General features: G+C 42.0%; 1 protein-coding gene across 2 annotated transcripts; it reads left to right on the top strand.

Annotated features, from left to right (window-relative positions):
• Positions 1-1,945: 1,945 nt before the first annotated feature.
• Positions 1,946-15,206, top strand: LOC311526688 (ras-like protein family member 11A-like). Of its 2 annotated transcripts, XM_084639963.1 has the most exons (4): positions 1,946-2,290; positions 3,777-3,833; positions 7,802-7,884; positions 13,030-15,198. In XM_084639963.1, exons 1-4 carry the CDS (start codon positions 2,146-2,148, stop codon positions 13,495-13,497), a joined length of 753 nt encoding a protein of 250 aa, XP_084496089.1. In that variant the 5' UTR covers positions 1,946-2,145; the 3' UTR covers positions 13,498-15,198. The 2 variants fall into 2 exon arrangements, with proteins under 2 accessions (XP_084496089.1, XP_084496090.1); XM_084639964.1 differs by lacking the exon at positions 3,777-3,833 and having other exon boundaries at positions 13,030-15,206.
• Positions 15,207-17,477: the final 2,271 nt, after the last annotated feature.

Genomic DNA, 17,477 nt, shown 5'->3' with positions numbered 1-17,477 from the left:
CTAACTTATTTGGCCTTTTCCCTGTGGTGACACTCTTTTGGCCTCCCAGTGGTTTGGCATATATTGCCTTATTTGTATATTACTCATCTACATATGCTTTCAATAGCTAATGACAACAAAGGCGCCTTCATCCTTTAATTAGTATCTTCCAGTGGAAGACAGGCACAAGAAGACAGCTTTACCAGTTGATCACAAGAGTTCCTCAAATCAAGCTTTTTTAATATATTCAGACTTTTGCTTAGTAACACATTTAGAACTGAATTATTACTTGATCAATATATTCAATCAGAATTCCACTGCCCCTCCCCAATAAATGTGGCCTGTTCCCACAAAACTTCTATGAAATTGGAGCAATTTTGAAATTAACTTTCTTATGCCATATTTTTCATCATTTGATGTTTGAGAACTTGCTTTCAGATTGTCACTCTTAGAAATTTGGAAACTGTGGCGAGAGGACCCATGCCCCAAAAGCTACATGATCTGGTGCTTATTCATAGGACTGGGAATCAGCTGTTCCTCCTGGGTTCTATTCCCACCTCTGGAAGTGACTATAATAGTTTACAAAGCAATAAAACTTGGCCCTCCCATAGCAATTCAATACAAGTGTTATTTAGTGAGTAATTATTAGCAGCCTCATTTTACAAAGGGAGAAACCGAAGCTTCCTAAGTCACTTGACTCCTGTGCCTATTTTCCTAGACGACTGTGAACCAAGGCCAGATTTCAAAAGCATAGCGTCCAATATGCACTCAGCATGCTGAGCTCTTTTGAAAATGGGAAACGGAGCTCTTTTGACAACTTGGCTGTAGTGCACTGAGAATAGGATTGGCAGTCTGGAGACCCGAGGCCTGATTTTCCATTCTGCTACATTAGTTTTCTGTCACCATCATACTCTTGATCTTAAAACCTACTCTAGGGGGAACTCAGAGCCATGCTGTGACTGAAAGATGCTGCAAGACCCTGAATTTCCTGGGTATAAGGAACAGACCCAGAATAGCCAGCTCTGTACCCTTTTCTCTTACAGGAGGCTCCAGTGCAAAAGGTGTGGCAGGGACAGGAGAGGATAGTGGCTGGTGTATTCCCAAATCCGGCTGGCTCATCACCCACACACAGATCTTTGTAACAATGGAACACATTAAGGCTGCCCTAATGTACACTGGAGCCTGCCTTGCACCATCACTCCCTGGGCTGGGCACAGCAGCACAGCAGGGGTGTATGTAGGCCTTTTTTGACTCTTGGGTTGACAGTCCATCACCAGCACTAAATTCACTTTAAAATGTCCAAAAGGACAGTTGTGACCTAGCACAATGCTGACACACATACCCACACAGTCTAAGTACAGACTCATTGCATTGTTACACTGTTGACCAATGACCTATTTAAAAAAAATAAAGCAACTATCAACAAATGATTCTCCCCTTGAACAATAAGAATGAAAAGTATTGACATTATTTGTGTCATCTAATAACTTACGAACACCCAAAGGTATTGCTTTCTGAGAGGCTTCAAAATACAATCTAAAACTGCTTAAATCCTCATTATAATGCAGAGGAATGTCCATCAGCTCAAGCTCTCTTAAACAAGTGTGTCACCTGTATACAACAGATCAGAATGGAAGGCAGAGAAAACTGGGTCCAATTGAAAGTAAAAAGGGAATTCAGATAGGCAGAACAGAATTATTCAAACTACAATGTCACCAGGACAGTTCAGGGTGGCCATATCTTGCTGAAACAACCACCATGACGATTAAAAAAATTGAAGGATGTGTTTTCAGTTCAGAGCCAAGGTACAGCACGTAGAACAGGCAGCGAGAAAAGATAAAGCAACAGACTGATCATGGTTCATAGGAGGCACACACTTTATGCCCTCTCTAGTGGAATGTCACGTTTTGACTTCTGATTGGCCAAGGAATGCAGGAGTCAGTTTTCACTGGAGTCGAACAGAAAGTTTCCCTCCGCTTTGCAAAGTCGCTGTCTGAGCAGAATCGTCGGAAAGAAGCTGCTCTGATACTTCCCTAAAAAGCTACTTAAATGAAATGAGAGGACTTATCCATCCAAGGATTTACAGCCTAGAAAAGAAGCAAAGAAGTTTTTTTTTCCCTTTTCTCTCCCTACTCCCAGTAGAGCTGATCAGATCTCAGTTCTGGCATGCGTCTCATCTCTCAGAATACTATGTCACAGTATTCTACTAACTTTCTCTTGCTTCCCATACCCGAGTATCCTGTCTTAGACTGTGTGCCCAACAAAATCATCAAGCTTGTTGTACTTGGTGGCAGTAATGTTGGCAAGACAGGTAAGTCCACAGGGCTTTGATTGTATTTACAATGTAACTGTATTTACATTTTATGGTCAGATTGACCAGAGTCTGTATATACTCCAGACTGTAATTGTTGTATAGGTTTAATTACCACTTTAAAAAATGCTCAGAATTTTCAATGAGATGGATCAGATCATCCAATATATGTAGTTCAAAAGTGAGGTGGCATGATCAAGTGGGTAGGACATTGAGTAGATGTCCAGAGTCCTGCATTAAATTCTCAGCGTTACCACTGACCTACTGTATGATCTTGTACAAGTCACTTCACTGTGTCTCAGTTTCCCCATCTGAAAAATGGGACTAATGATACTTGCCTTCGTGGTATGTACCACTTTGAAATCTATGGATAAAAAAAGTATTATTTTCCACATATTTTTCTATGATTTGGGGTGGGGACAAGGAAGAGAGAGAAATTGAGTTTAGTTTAGAAATTTAGTTTTTGTATGTGTGGATTGTGATTTTAGTAGGAACAGACTTTGTTTTACTATATCTGAGGTCCCGCTTCCACTTAGTAAAATTTAAGCAGTCCCCTTGTATAGAAATTTAAAGTAGCTCATTGAAGATAGTGGCATAGCTGCATAGTTAAATAGCTGACTAGACGGGGCTGCATGTCAGTGGTGGGTGTAATAATCTTTAAAAATGGAGTCTGTGGGAATGCTGCGTGCAGATAGGGCTTGCAGAATCAGACCCTTCATTGTTTGCCAGTTGATTAATTTTGCCAACTATTTGGGATGAAAGGCACTATAGAAATAAGATGCTGTTACTGTAAAAAAAAAATACCACAGTTCTTCTCAGAAAGAGATCAAGAGACAGCAAAATGTTTTCCAAGCTTTCTAGCCCTAGGATCTTTGAAACCATCAGAAATTAAGATGAGCAAGAAGTTCCCACTTGCTGCAGATTGATCACTTGCACAGCACATGCAAAAAGAAAAGGAGTACTCCTTTTCTTTTTGCGAATACAGACTAACACGGCTGTTACTCTGAAAACAGCACATGCAGTTTGTCCATTGGATAAAATGAATAGATTCACAGATTTGAGGCCAGAAGGGACCACTAGATCATCCATTCTGATCTCTGATATCCATAGACCAGGTCTTAAACTTGGTACTGTGAACCATTGTAGTATTGTAAGAATTTGCTTTGTTTTAGTTCATCAAATTATTTTAAGCTCAAAGGGTAGCTTGTGATAGCTTCATTGACATTCACATTACTCTATGAGTAGCCTGATTAAAATCAATGGGACAACTCATGAGACAGGGTGCTGGCAACCCAGAGTAATGGTATCATACTCCGGCCCCAAATCATTTCCTATGTGGGCAAAAATGGAGCCATATGCCCAGAGTAATATGTGAACAAAGTTTATCTTGGTGCTACACTAAGTCAGCTAGTAAGACGTTACATGCATTCTGCAAAGGCTGATATTGACTCAGATTAAAGGCCCATATTTTTTCCTTGTTTTACAGCCCTGGTTGTGCGCTTTCTCACTAAAAGATTTATTGGAGACTATGAGGCCAATACTGGTGAGTCTACTTCCTTGTGTGGCATTACAGATAGATTCCTTTTCCAATCACTGTGTATTACAAGAAAGTGAAGCAGTTAGATGCCCATGAGGTGCATATTTCCAGTTAATTGCCTCAGGCTATGAAAACAATAAATCAAAGGCTCGTTATTTACGATCCTTTTAGTCAGTATTATTTCCACTCTGATGGAAAAGGTTCAGAGGGAAAGATTGGCTTGGGGACATACCTACATTAAAGGCAGAATCAAGGAATGTTTCATATATCAATTGAACAATAGAGGCCAAATGCTACCCTGCCTGTGCAACCGCAGTGAAGTCAATGGGATTTCACTAGAGTGTAAGAGTCATCCCAGAATTTTGTCCTATGTGTTTGCTTTTTTCAGTGACTTTAGTGTTGATGTAGAATGCTAGATTGAAGTCCTCTGTACCCAGGACAGGTACAGTGGTAATAGAAGCTTTCCCCACTTTGCCTTGCTATTTTGTCCAATCCTGACCCACAGGGAACATCTCAGAGCAGGGGCGGCTAACCTGTGGCTCTGAAGTCACATGTGGCTCTCCAGAAGTTTAATATGCGGCTCCTTGTGTAGGCACCGACTCCGGGGCTGGAGCTACAGGCGCCAACTTTCCAGTGTGCCAGGGGGTGCTCACCGCTCAACCCCTGGTTCTGCCACAGGCCCTGCCCCCACTCCACCCCTTCCCGACCCCTCCCCTGAGCCTGCCATGCCCTCGCTCCTCTGCCCCCCACCCCCGAGCCTCCTGCGTGCCATGAAATAGCCGATCGGGAGGGAAGGGGAGGTGCTGATCGGTGGGGTTCGGTGGGGGGGTGGGAGACTCTGGGAGTGGAGTGGGGGTGCGGATGGGGGGCTGCTGACATATTACTGAGCTCTTTGGAAATGTACATTGATAAATTCTGGCTCTTTCTCGGGCTCAGGCTGGCCACCCTTGTCTCAGAGGGTATGATGCTGTGACCTATTTACTCCACACCCTCTTTGCGCACCAGGACACCCATTGTATTAGCAGGGTCTGTAAAGTGGATACCTGTGCACTAGGAACTGTACTGAGACCAGTTAACTCATCTCACATGTAGGCCACCTAACAGCTATGGGTGAACTATCAAGCTGGGCTGGATTCAAACCAGTGATTTTGTAATTGTTTTGCTTTGGGAGATACATGTTGAGTTGAGAAGGAAGAGTCAGAAATAGGGATGGTAGAGAACCAGAAGCCTTTGATCTACTCTGCCTGTCTGGTGAGTGATGATCTGGAAGCTTTTACTGACTGCCCCCTTCCATTGACCCTAAATAAACCTTGACAGTTCAGTCTTTGTACTGCTTCTCTTTCTTTTCCTCCACCTTTCCTGCAAGACACTGTCAATCAAGCTAGATTTCTAAGTTTCACAATGGATTGCTACCAGACACATTGCTAAGAACTGCATGTTTTTTTTCCATTAAGCTACCAGCCCTACAGCCATACTGGATCAGAAACAAATATGCTAAAGATAAGAAACAGGTGTTAGTAAATCTGTGATCACATGACTATGCTTCTCCTGCGGCTGGATATAAGGCAGAACACTGTCAGCATCTGGAAGTACCTGTACTTTTTCCTGTGATATATTACAGAGTAGGAATAGCATATTGGCTGGTCTTGGTTCAGGGGTTAGGTATCTCCCCATAAAACAGCACAATCTTTTCCAGCTTAACATCTGACACATTTTCATAGGGCTCACAGAAAAGTTATTCATGCAGTGCAGTCAGGTTTAAAATGTACTATTTTAATGCTGGATTCAAATGCAGTGAACTTTGCCATAGTGAATGTCCTCATATTCTAAACGTTTCTATGAGCTCAGATATTTTTCCACTGGAACAAATATACCTGCTTCTGTGAACCAAATTTTAGAGACATTTCTCACAGGGATGATATATCGTTTTAAACTAAGGTTCACATGCACCACAGTCGGCGCTTATTGGCTTGTTCATAAGTAATCTGAATTGAGGCCAAGGGCTCAATAGGCCATGAAGAGTCAACTCCCTGCTTTCCCCTGGAGGGGATTCCTCCAGGTCAGAGTTGAAACATATTGCCTAGGCAGTAGCAGTGAAGCTTGTACTGGGACAGTATGTACACTGAACAGTGCCGCACTGACAGCTTTGAGACTGTAGTTCTCTCTTTAGCCATGTTTAACAGGGGCTCTCACCTCCCGAGTGCCTCCTGTGCTGTGTGCGGTACCGCAGTCCTTTTCCTGCTCCGGGTGTCCCATAGGTTGTTGGCCTCACTTGGCATGTTGTCAGTGGCTTGGCCCTCCAGCCAAATCACAAAGTCCAAATGAATTCCTTCTGGGGTAGTAAAGAGTCCAATAAATGAAACAGTCTCTTTGCCCTCGCTAGCATCTTCAGTCCAGCTCTGGGCCCTTTAACTTCAGCCCTTCACTTGGGCTTCCCAATGAGACTTGTCCTCTACTCAGGGTTTACATCACTTGGCCTGGGAACCCAGGCCCACCCACTACTCCAGGTTCCAATCCTGGGACCCTATGCACAGCAGCCATGTACTACTCACTTCAATTCGTTGCTGCTATTTCATTGAGCCTCTTCCCACCTGGCCCCCTTATCTTCATCCCTGACCGCAGGGTTAAAGTTCTCAGGTCCTCTCTCTCCCCCAGCTTAAGCAAATGCAGCCAGAACCACACTCTGGTTGTTCCTTGAGCTCCTGTGGCCAGAGAAGAGTCCCCTGCCTTGCTCCTCTGGTCCCAGCCAGGAACTGCTCTGCTAAGGCCTGGCACCTCCTGATTAGCTGCTTCTGTGCAGCCTCTGTAGGCAGGCCTGGAGGACCCACCTTTTTTGCTCCTTTACTGAGGGTTAGTGTAGTAGAACCAGAACTTAGTGTAGTAGGGCCTTTAGCATGGGGCCACAAAGGGCCTGTCCTACCATGTCACTTGTGTTATGTTTTATAGCTAAACAAAGAGGACATCAGTTTCCAAGCTGTCATTATGTCAACCATGGATACTTCATAAACCCCAAACCTAAGCTTTCTTTATGTTGTTGGACCTGCAATACAAAAACAAATATAGTTCAAACCCAACATCTCCATTGTCTTGATCAAAGTTGGGCCAAGCCTAGAAACTTTTATCCAGCCCTCATGCTCTGAACCTTAGTGATCTGGATAAAATGGAACCTGGATACATGCTATCCCTACTTTGGGGGTTTCAGAACCATAGTCTGACTGATGAGATTCTGCAGACCCATAATAATAACTTAAACTCTCTAGTCTTAATGCATGGTTGTGTGCTCCATTTACAATACTGTATGTATTTGGCATACTTTTCCTTGCACTTACAGTAGAAATCCATGGAAAACAGCTCACTCCTTTTACAGTGAATTCCCTGATTCACTTGTGATTACAAGCACTTCCAATCTGCATTATAGAAGAGTGCTACTCTATGTGGAATCAATGGCTTATTTTAAGTGGGCACAGAAATCCCATTCAGGTTGTCCTCTCTCATTCCAAAAGAAGTAGCAGATCATTAGGAAGAAGTCATCTATCAGAAAGAAGAACAGATATTCCTCAGTAATGTGAGTCACAGGAGAAATCGTAGGCCAGTATTTGCAACCATTGAAAATGGATTCTGGATTTGAAACTGTTGTGTTGCTCTTTGAACATGTCACATAAAATAATCTGGCCTGATTGTTCCATGGGTGAAGTAGTTTATAAAGAATTTAATTTAATTTTTAATAAAGAGTTTAAAAATGAAGAATTTAGATATAGCCCAGGGTGGTGGAAACACCCAGTCAAGGAACATATATAATACCATGTTACTTGGGCAACCAATCACACAAATTCACCCCTGTGTAAAGGGCTAGCCTGGGACCTATGTACCATATAATTCCCAGGACTCAGGACTAGAATATTCTGATTTTGACTGGATTTACTTTTTTTTCTCCGTTACATGTACTGTCTCTAATTATCTTACTTATTTTTCAGGTGCCTTGTATTCAAGAAAATTCACCATAGACGGAGAGCAGATCTCCTTACAGGTGCAGGATACACCCTTTGTCTCATTGGAGGTAAAATGTCTGCTCAATGGATTTATGCTTCAGAATACAGTGGGTGCCTTTTGTTCATTGCCAGCTCTTTGGTCTCCCCTATACGTAACTCTTGTCATTAGCAGATGTGCTCAAACTAGAACCCCAAATGTGGACATCCCAACTCAGGTGGCCTCTGCCCTGCCTCACCTACTCCTTTAAGTCAGGCTCCTTTCAAGTTAAATCAAGGCCAAAAGAAATGACTTAGTGCAGCCCAAGCTTAAACTGAGGAATAAATCTGCAGGGTTAGCTTGGTTCAACCAAGTCTTTGCTTAATCTAATTGCTGGCCAGGAGTTCCTGTCCCTGGATGAGCAGAAGGAACTCTCAACTGTTCAGAGGCCAATCTGGCTGCTCAGGTCAGACCCTCCTCTCCCAGAGCAAATCTCTCTTCCTTCTGAGGGACAGTCTTTATAGTAGCTGTAGAAATCTCCAGTTGGGGGCCTTCTTAGTATCTGCATTAAACCACTCCTTACTTCTCAGGTGCATGAGGTGGATAAGCCCCATCACACCAACCCCCCACCAGCTTTCAGGGTGTTCTCGTTATAATTCCTGGCTATGGACCTCTCCATAAAAGAGCAGTGCTAAACTGACTCTATTTTTTTGGAGCTGGTTTGGAAGCAGACCAAAATGGTGGAAATTTCACAGAAGCATCAAATTTTGTGATATTTTCCCCTCGAATGGTGGAACTCTCACAAGAGCAACTGTTTTCATGAAGTTTCTAAGATTTAGGGCCAAAATTACGTGCATTTTCATCAACACTGAACCCAAATTCCAGGTTTGGTTTTTCCTTGAAACCAAATCCAAACCCAGATTTAATTTACCATATATCTGAATCCAAACACCATTATCAACCTCATCCTCTCTCATGTCAAACCTGAAAAGGTTTGAAGATCCTGTTTAGTTTAGATATGCACCTGAAAATACAGATACTTCTCTGTATCCTGGCTGAGTTATCCCATCATGAGTTTGCAGAGCTGGGCAGGAAATCTCTTGTAATCCAGGATTCCATCTGAGTTTTCTTTGATCACTATAAATTAGTTTAACTGAAAAGCCAAAAGTCCCAACCAATCGTGTCCCATGCCTTTTTAGAATGGGGGTGGTGGGTGGGTGAGATGGAGGAACATACATCCTAGTCATCATCCACACTGACAAAAGGAAGGCAGGGAAACCTCCAGAACCCTTTACAAAATGTTTTGGAAACTTAGTCAGATTTTGTGGGGAGAAATTTAAAAAAAAATTCTCTTTTTATAAACAACTATTTTTCCAAGGAAATTTTATTTAAAAAACCACATGTTTTTCTCATGAAGCAGAAGTCTGTGCTATGCAAACAATATTCTATTTTGAAAGGAATTCTTACCCTGCTTGTAAGGCTTCCAGAGGAATAAAACAAGAATTAAAATGCATGCAGAAGCCCAGATCTCACATTTTTGCTAGCGCCAAACAGAACTTGACCTTTCTAAGTTTTGAGTTCAGTTGAACCCATGATTTTAGTGGTTTTGAAATTTAGTAAAAGAAGCTCTCCTATCAAGGACACAAAGTACAGAATGACATCAATTGCCAAGTATAGTCTTTCCCTCTATTTGTAAAAATACAGCAGAGAATCAAAAAGGTACGTTGTAGTCTGAAGCCCTAACTAAAAGCCCTATCATTTTCAGAGGATGAAATTCACCTCTGTGCAGAGGCCCAGCGTATGGCTTATGTGCCACTTACACCCTCAAAATAATGCTTAAGTGGGAATTAACTGGTACTAGCTCTCTGCACAGGTGTGACTATCACCCAGAGACCCTGTTGACAGAAATTAGGCACTGTAACCAGGGAAGCATGATAAATACATAATAAAGGGAATCCACCTTTCATTCTATCCTGGGAGTGGAGGAAGCATGAAGGAGGTCCACTCCCCTTCCTTTCTCTCCAGATATAAAATCATTTTTCAGATTTCACTATTTTGACTCGACACTGACCCGAGTTTTGATTTCTGGAACCAAGGCCGAACTTTGCAGCATTCAGAAGTGTTACCTCTGAGGTTTGGAGTCAGCACTATTTCTAATTTAATGATGGGAGGCTTCATTTCCTTTGTCCCAGTGAAAGCCCTACACTGTTTCAATAATTCCCAAAAAAGCTTTTTACCTTGGGTCTGTGTTTGCACCAAATGGTGTAATTGAAGTGATTTCAAGGGCTCATTTCTGAATTGAGCCATCAAAAGGATGTTTGACTAGGTTGTGTTCATGTGTTTTCTAAGGAGATCCTTGAACGACAATGAGTCACTTGCACTCTGACATCTGTGTGCTGTGATTTCTGGAGAGAGTCATGTGGAGTTACTCAGAATTCTAACAACATCGGAAATGTTAATGTTTAAAAAAAACCAGAAGCAGACAGATAACTGGGTTTGTTAAATGATTAATTGCTACTTGAAATATCCATAGCCAGTGACTGTGTGTAGTATTTAATTCGTAAGGAGACATGTCTGTAAACAAACTAGCTTATTAGTCTTCTATTTTTGTGAATAAAACATTCCACTGAGGATTATCACATCTATCTTACTGCTGGCTGGGCCCAGCCATTGTAACTGAGAACTTCTGCTCGGGAAAGCTGCATTCATCTGTTCCAAAGAAGTTTTCAAATCCTTGTTTATAGCAACTAGTTCTTTTCCCTGCTAAAACGAGTTAGCTGGTGAAAGGGGCCTGGGGATACAAAGAAGGGCTACTTATATACAGATCAGTTACAGTAACCATGCAAGCTTCCCCTCTCCCCACACACTGCCCTGCCAATGTGTTGACTTGGGGCACCAGAGAGTTCACGCACCTTAACCTTTGAACTGACAGTGAATATATCTATTCATTCTAGGTGTGACTGTAATGTTTGTGAGGTTGGACACCTGTTCGGCAGGAACTGGATTGAGACCCAGCAGCTCATTTCACATAAATAGAGGTCACTTGTTATATCCTGAGAGTTGCATTCCTTGTGGAAATGATCCATGAGTATCTCAATTCTTTAATGGCTTAGGGTGCTGCTGTACCAATGATATAGCCTTACTGCTGTGTGCATCCCACAGCACCACTAATGAGAAAAATCCAAACACAGCATGGGATCAAGTGTGATGGCACTGTGAGATGGAAGAGATGAGGTGTTATTAGATTTTTTGAGCCATTGCCTCCAATGTCTGTGGTCTAAACTAAAGAAAAATTTTTCAAAGGTACAAAGGGCAATTAGGGACCCAATTCCCATTGAAAGTTAGGCCCCCAACTCCCATTTGTACCTTTGAGAAATCTCCCCCTAAAGCAAAGATTGCTCTTTTAGTTTTGCCTACAGTATTCCTCCTGCTGTCTGATCAGTTATTACATAATACATTTAAGCCATCATTTTCAACCCCAAGTGCCTGAAGTTAGGCTCCTAAACCCATATTTAGGTGCCTAAATAAAGTGATCAATCTGGGGCAAGTGCTGAGCACCCACAAACCCCACTGAAACCAATGGGAGCTGCACATGCTCGGCACCTTTGAAAAATCAGACTACTTTTATTTAAGTGCTTGAATGTGGATTTAGGAGCCAACCTTAGACAGCCAGGGTTTAATATTTTGTCCTTTTCTCCTATTTTCTTGTTGTTGAATCTGACAAGTTAAATATCTGTCAAAAAAACTGCTGATGATTTTTCCTGGTGTTTCATGCTAGAGAAAAAAAGAAACCAAATTACCATATGAATGGTCGATATGATAGAACAATGTTTTAGTAATGGGGAAGGGTCTGAGAGGTTGCTGAAGTTCAATTTTAATTTAGGGTGATTAGATTTTGGGTCTGTCCTACAGGTTTCACTTAGCCAATTAGCTCATGGATTATTTTTATGCCAGTTTATTCTGGACAAATGTATTCATACTGGGCCATTCAATAATTTGATAAGACTCCCAGAATTTCATTTGGCAAAAGATGTTGGGCCAGACATTGCAAGATGCTGAGCATCCCCTGGTTAGGTTCCAGAGGTTCCAAGAGACTTTAATTCCCTCTGACATTAGTGGAGACTGAAGGTGCTTAGTACCTTGTAGGATCTGACCTAGAGTGAAAGAAGTTACAAGGACTTGTATGTTGTTTCAAAGAGCCTATAATATTAGCAGAAACATTTCTTATCAGACCAAGCCTGCCAGATAAGAACATGCAATGCTAATCTCCCTGTCTAATTGAATAAAATCCCAGCAAAGATATTAAAAGTAATCGATTAGTCTAAAAAAACCTCATACTTAGAAATGAACTGATCACAACTCAGGCCAAAAAGTAACACATCAGCTTCCTTTGCATTCTTCCCCTGGTGATTGTTATTCCTGTCCTGATTAGGAGCAATGATGTTATAACACCTGATATGGGCACTCTTGGACTGTGCAGACATGACAAAAAGACAGCCTAACAGTAATCAGAAATCCATCGCCTCCTGGAGAAAGTAATCAGTGTTCAGGCCACCATTTATTTTCAGCTCCAGTGAACAATCACTTGCAGTAGATTACTTTTTCTAAAAAAAACTTTTAGTCTGAATATCTGGAGAAACTTACAGATGGTAAGATCCATCAGACAGTGGAAAAGTCTCCTCAGGAAAATGGTAAAAATCCCATCCTTGGATACGTTAAACGCTGGACCGGAAAAGGCACTAAAGAAGGTACTGTAGGGAACAATCCTTCCCTTAGATAAGTGGGGCTAGACTAGATGACCTGACAGTTTTTTTCTGTCTAACTTTCTGGCTCTAACCTTGATGATTCCATTTATCACCCCTGATAACGAGGGGAAGGGTGCTGAATACTGATTCAATAAATACAAAATCCATTTGAACAAAGCATCAATGTTCTGACCATTTTTTAACCACTGAACAACAGCCTGGTCTCCACTCCATTATCTGTGCTGCCAGATCCTATTCATATTCCATTGACATATCATGGTATTTCATCCTAGATCTGGTACATTCAACAGCAGTCAGAGTTGCCTTTTGCTCTGTATTCGTGTCAGATTAAGTAGCAGCAATGTGATGAAATGGAGCAATTGCCTGCTCCCAGTGCTGTATGATCACTTGCTGCTGCCCTGTCTGATGGTAGCTTTTTTTGCTTCTTACTGTCTGTTTTCTAATCTCTCATCTCTTGGTTTTGATGGCAGGATGATAATGACAGTATTTGCTGCCAGGAGCAAATAAACCGTTCAATCTACTGGGCGGATGGTTTTGTATTTGTTTACTCCATCACGGACTACGATAGCTACCGGGTCATCCGACCCCTGTACCAGCACATTCGCAAGATCCACCCCAACGCCAACATCCCCCTGCTTCTGATGGCCAACAAAGGAGACCTGCTGCGAGCCAGGCAGGTGTCCTCCAGAGAAGGGCTTCAACTGGCCAATGAGCTGGGTGGCACTTACTGCGAAGTGTCAGCCCGGGAGAACTGTGAGGGGGTACATGAGGCCTTCCAGCAACTTTGCCAGGAGGTGGGCAGGATGATTGGAAGCTGCAATGGGGAAAAACGGAGAGGGCTCCACCTCATTCGGCCCAAGTCTCCAAACATGCAAGACTTAAAGAGACGTTTGAAACAGGCACTGTCTTCCAAAGGGAAATCTGCCACTACACTTTGACATAGCTGACAGCTAGTTCAAAAAGCAAGCAAGCAAGCTGATATTTATGTCTTTATTTCCTCAAAATTCAATAGACACATTGGTTAAACACAAAGATCTCAGTTAAACATCCTCTGTTTCCTTCAGCAAAAGGACCTATAGAATGGGTATTTCTGAGCAAGAATTTGGAAACTGTTTAAAACAATAACGTGTCAAAAGCTATGCACTTTTTAAAAGGGGGACACTGTCAAGTAGTTTATGCCTAAAATTTAGGTTTTATTAATAAGAAAAGATTTTCAAAATCCTAGAGAAGTGAAGAGAAATGTCTTGGGTTTTTGTTTTGGGATGTAAATATTCCCAAACACAAACATTAAGGAGCTAAAGCATGATAACAGGAGAATGAAACTGACTATATACAGAAAGTGAAACTCCACTAGACTACTTTCCCTATCCTGTGCTAGCTAAGTGAAATTCAAAAACCAAACAAAGAGAAATGGTGAAAACTAAGTGAGATTCAAATTAGATACTTTAAATTATGCTATAAAGTTATTAATAACAATGGGAATGATTTTTTCAAATATGATTTTTATCATTACAGTGCCTTTTTAAAGGGAGTGTAAAAAATGACAGTTCTCTGATTTTTTTATTTGTATTATTACAAGTAACACCTGGGTTGACTGTAACTGAAAGTATGGAGGAAAAAGATATGTTTCTCTTATTTTTTTTCAGTTTGTTTACTTTGACAGCACTCTTTAGTTAGTTTCACTACAGTCTGCTTCCCCCATTTTTATGTGTGTCTTCACATGGCAACAGGAGAAAAAAAAACATCAAAAAAGATAGAGAAGTGTGATTGGGCTGGCAGCAGCTCATTGCGTTGTGTCTTGGCATGCGCATCTCACAGTATAACCTTCATCACGTGATTTTTTTAAAATAGGATCTTAGTTTTGTTAGCGTTGTTTGTAGAAAAAAAAGTTTAACTGTATAAATAAAGTTAATTAACCCTCAGAGCAATTCCCACAAAGCCCACTCAGCAGCTGAGCCAATCTTATTGCCTGCAGTTGGTTTGAATATGATGGTGTGTGTGTGTGTATACAACATAAATCCACAAGGCCATACAGGTGTTGTGTCATTAGTTGTGCATTGTATGCAGAAGCAGCCTATAAGTGGAGGTGGACCAAACCACAAAACAGTAATCCTGTTCCAAACTTTCAGAGAACTCGGGAGTTGCCAGGTTAGGGATTTGGGTGGGGTTGATCCTTGTACAAGAAATTATTATTCTGAGTCGACTAAGGGAATAAATAGATATTTCTGTGAGGTACAATACAATCCTGATGCTTTTACATGCACAGGCCTGCAGCAGGAGTTAATGATTTGAAGGTAACTGTTATGGATTAATCCAAGAATACAGTGACTCATCTGTCTTCAGTGCTTCACACAAACATATTTAAGAGGAGATTTATGTTGCATTTTTTATAAGACAGTATCAATGAGGGCTGGACAGCCTAAGATACTTTTGCAACACTATTTGGTTAGAAGTAACTTCACTAAGAAAACCATAGCTCCATTCTTACTCAGCACACAGCTTCTTATATGCATAGTTGAAGCAAGAGATTAATGGACAAGCAGTGCTAGGTGGCCAAGGCTGAGCTGGTATGTGAGCTGAAAGTCTTTTTTTATTAATTATTATTATTATTACTTTAATAAACAAGGCTATTTATCCATCCCCAACTGCTCCACAGACTTTTGGGAGGTTGGGCAAGTCTCTTAACTTCTCTCTGCCTCAGTTTCCTCATCTGTAAAACAAGAATAAGGATATTTACCCACCTTTGCAAAGTATTATTGGATCAATACATGAAAAACACAAGGTAATTGTTTCCATTTACGATAGAGATGGTTTTAAACCACAACACCCAGGACCCCAAAGCTGAGGGCTGTTGGCATCCAGGATTTAGATACAGAGGATGTTAATGCTGGGAACCACATAGAAAATTCAGAACTTGATTTCAAAAACCCTCTACATTTCAAAGGGGTTTGTATTCAGTATTTTGGTTCAGGCCCATCTCTAGCTTATGGCATTTTTGCTGAGTTATGTGAGCTTCAGTCTTATCCAGAGTTCTGATGTGAACTGGAACCTGTTAAAGAGACCTTGTTAGCATGGTCCCCATAACTTCTCCCAGATGCATATCAAATGGATTGTGAAGGGAGAAGAAAATCAGATGATCATCTCCCTCTGCATGTGATTCATGTCAGGTCTGGAATGAGAGGGAAACAGTCCATTTCCGAGACACCAAACCAAACCAAACAAACTTAGTCTATTATCTGGAATGGCCAACTGATTGCCAAAAAGGGCCAATCGAAAGATATTGTGAAATTGCCAAGCCGATGATGGCAATTGGATTTCCTTACATCCAATGTCAAGGTTGGAGACGGTGGATCAAATTCAGACTTGCCACAAGCAACTGCAGTTCCATTGACTTCGTTGGAGGAGCAGCTACATATGCTAGATCTGAATTTGGCCCTGGAGCTGCTGAATGTCGGTGGCACACATGCTAGTTCAGGGGTGGCCAACCTGAGCCTGAGAAGGAGCCAGAATTTACCAATGTACATTGCCAAAGAGCCACAGTAATACGTCAGCAGTGCCCCCATCAGCTCCCCCCAGCCCCGCTCCCAGCGCCTCCCACCCACCAGCAGACCTGCCGATCAATACCTCCCCCTCCCAATCAGCTGTTTTGTGGTGTGCAGGAGGCTCTGGGGGCGGAGAGGAGCGAGGGCATGGCAGGTTTGGGGAGGGGACGGGAAGGCGTGGAGTAGAGGCAGGGCCTGTGGCAGAGCCAGGGGTTGAGAAGTGAGCACCCCCCGGCACATTGGAAAGTTGGCGCCTGTAGCTGCAGCCCCAGAGTCGGTGCCTATACAAGGAGCCGCATATTAACTTCTGAAGAGCTGCATGTGGCTCCAGAGCCACAAGTTGGCCACCCCTGTGCTAGTTCCTAGCCTCCCATGCATTTTTAGGCAGTTCTTAACCTCATTCATTGATAGCTATTTTTGTGGATGGCACAGGTGAGCTGTCTACATGAAAGTTAAACATCCCATGTTTCATTTAAAATTCACTGAACCCCAGATGCTGGAGCTGGAAAAGACCATCCAGTCCTTCTCCACTGGAGCCAGTCCAGGCTTGTCCCCTACAGCACTTTTCCTAGTGCTTCATTCAGTCTAGTTTTAAAAGTTCCAAGTGAGGGAAATTCCACAGCTTCTTTGGGAGACTACTCACAACCTAGAGACTGAATTTTTCAGCCTAATTTTTCCCTTTCTCGACCTTCTCCATGTACACATTTCAACCAGTTTAGTTAAACCAGTGCAATCTCTTGTGCAGACACTCATATTTTGGTTTAAGAGTAGCTGATTGCAGTTTAAAACCTAGTCCAAAAGGATTTAAATTAATCCCAAAGAACCCTGCTTTAAACCAAAATAGGAGTGTCCACTTAGCCTTTTGCTCTGATTTAAGTAACCCAGTTTACAATCACACCTTGAGTTAAACCAATGGAATTCTGCATGTACACAAGCCCTTAGATTCACCCCATCTCTCCTAGTTGCTCTCACTCCCATGGACCAGTTTAACAGTTCCTCACCCTGCTTTGTGCTCAGAGCATTCAGCTCAATTACATCCCAATCTCTTGCTTAGTCAGTGTTTAGCTAGACCTGTTTTGTTCTCAGACATCTCAGACCCTGATTATTTTAGTTGATCTTCTCTGATTTCCCTCCAATTTATCAGGAAGGTTCTATTTTGTAAACTGCTGTGCACGCTACTGAAGAGCACAGAACAGCTGTTGAATTAAAATACACAGTCCCCGCTCTGCCAGATTCTTAAAGATTTTGGGATTGTTGGATTATGGAAAGGGCTCTCCAAAACTCAGTTCTACTCTCCTTTCAGCCATTAATCTCCTTAGTGATGGGTTCAAACAATCTGTTACAAAGTAACACAGTTTATCTTAATTAAAGTGTAT

Source organism: Lepidochelys olivacea, assembly GCF_965140295.1.
Source record: "Lepidochelys olivacea isolate rLepOli2 genome assembly, chromosome: 9".
In the NCBI taxonomy this organism is placed as follows: domain Eukaryota; kingdom Metazoa; phylum Chordata; order Testudines; family Cheloniidae; genus Lepidochelys; species Lepidochelys olivacea.
The sequence above is the reverse complement of the archived record's forward strand: the minus strand, read 5'-3'. Positions and strand labels throughout refer to the sequence as shown.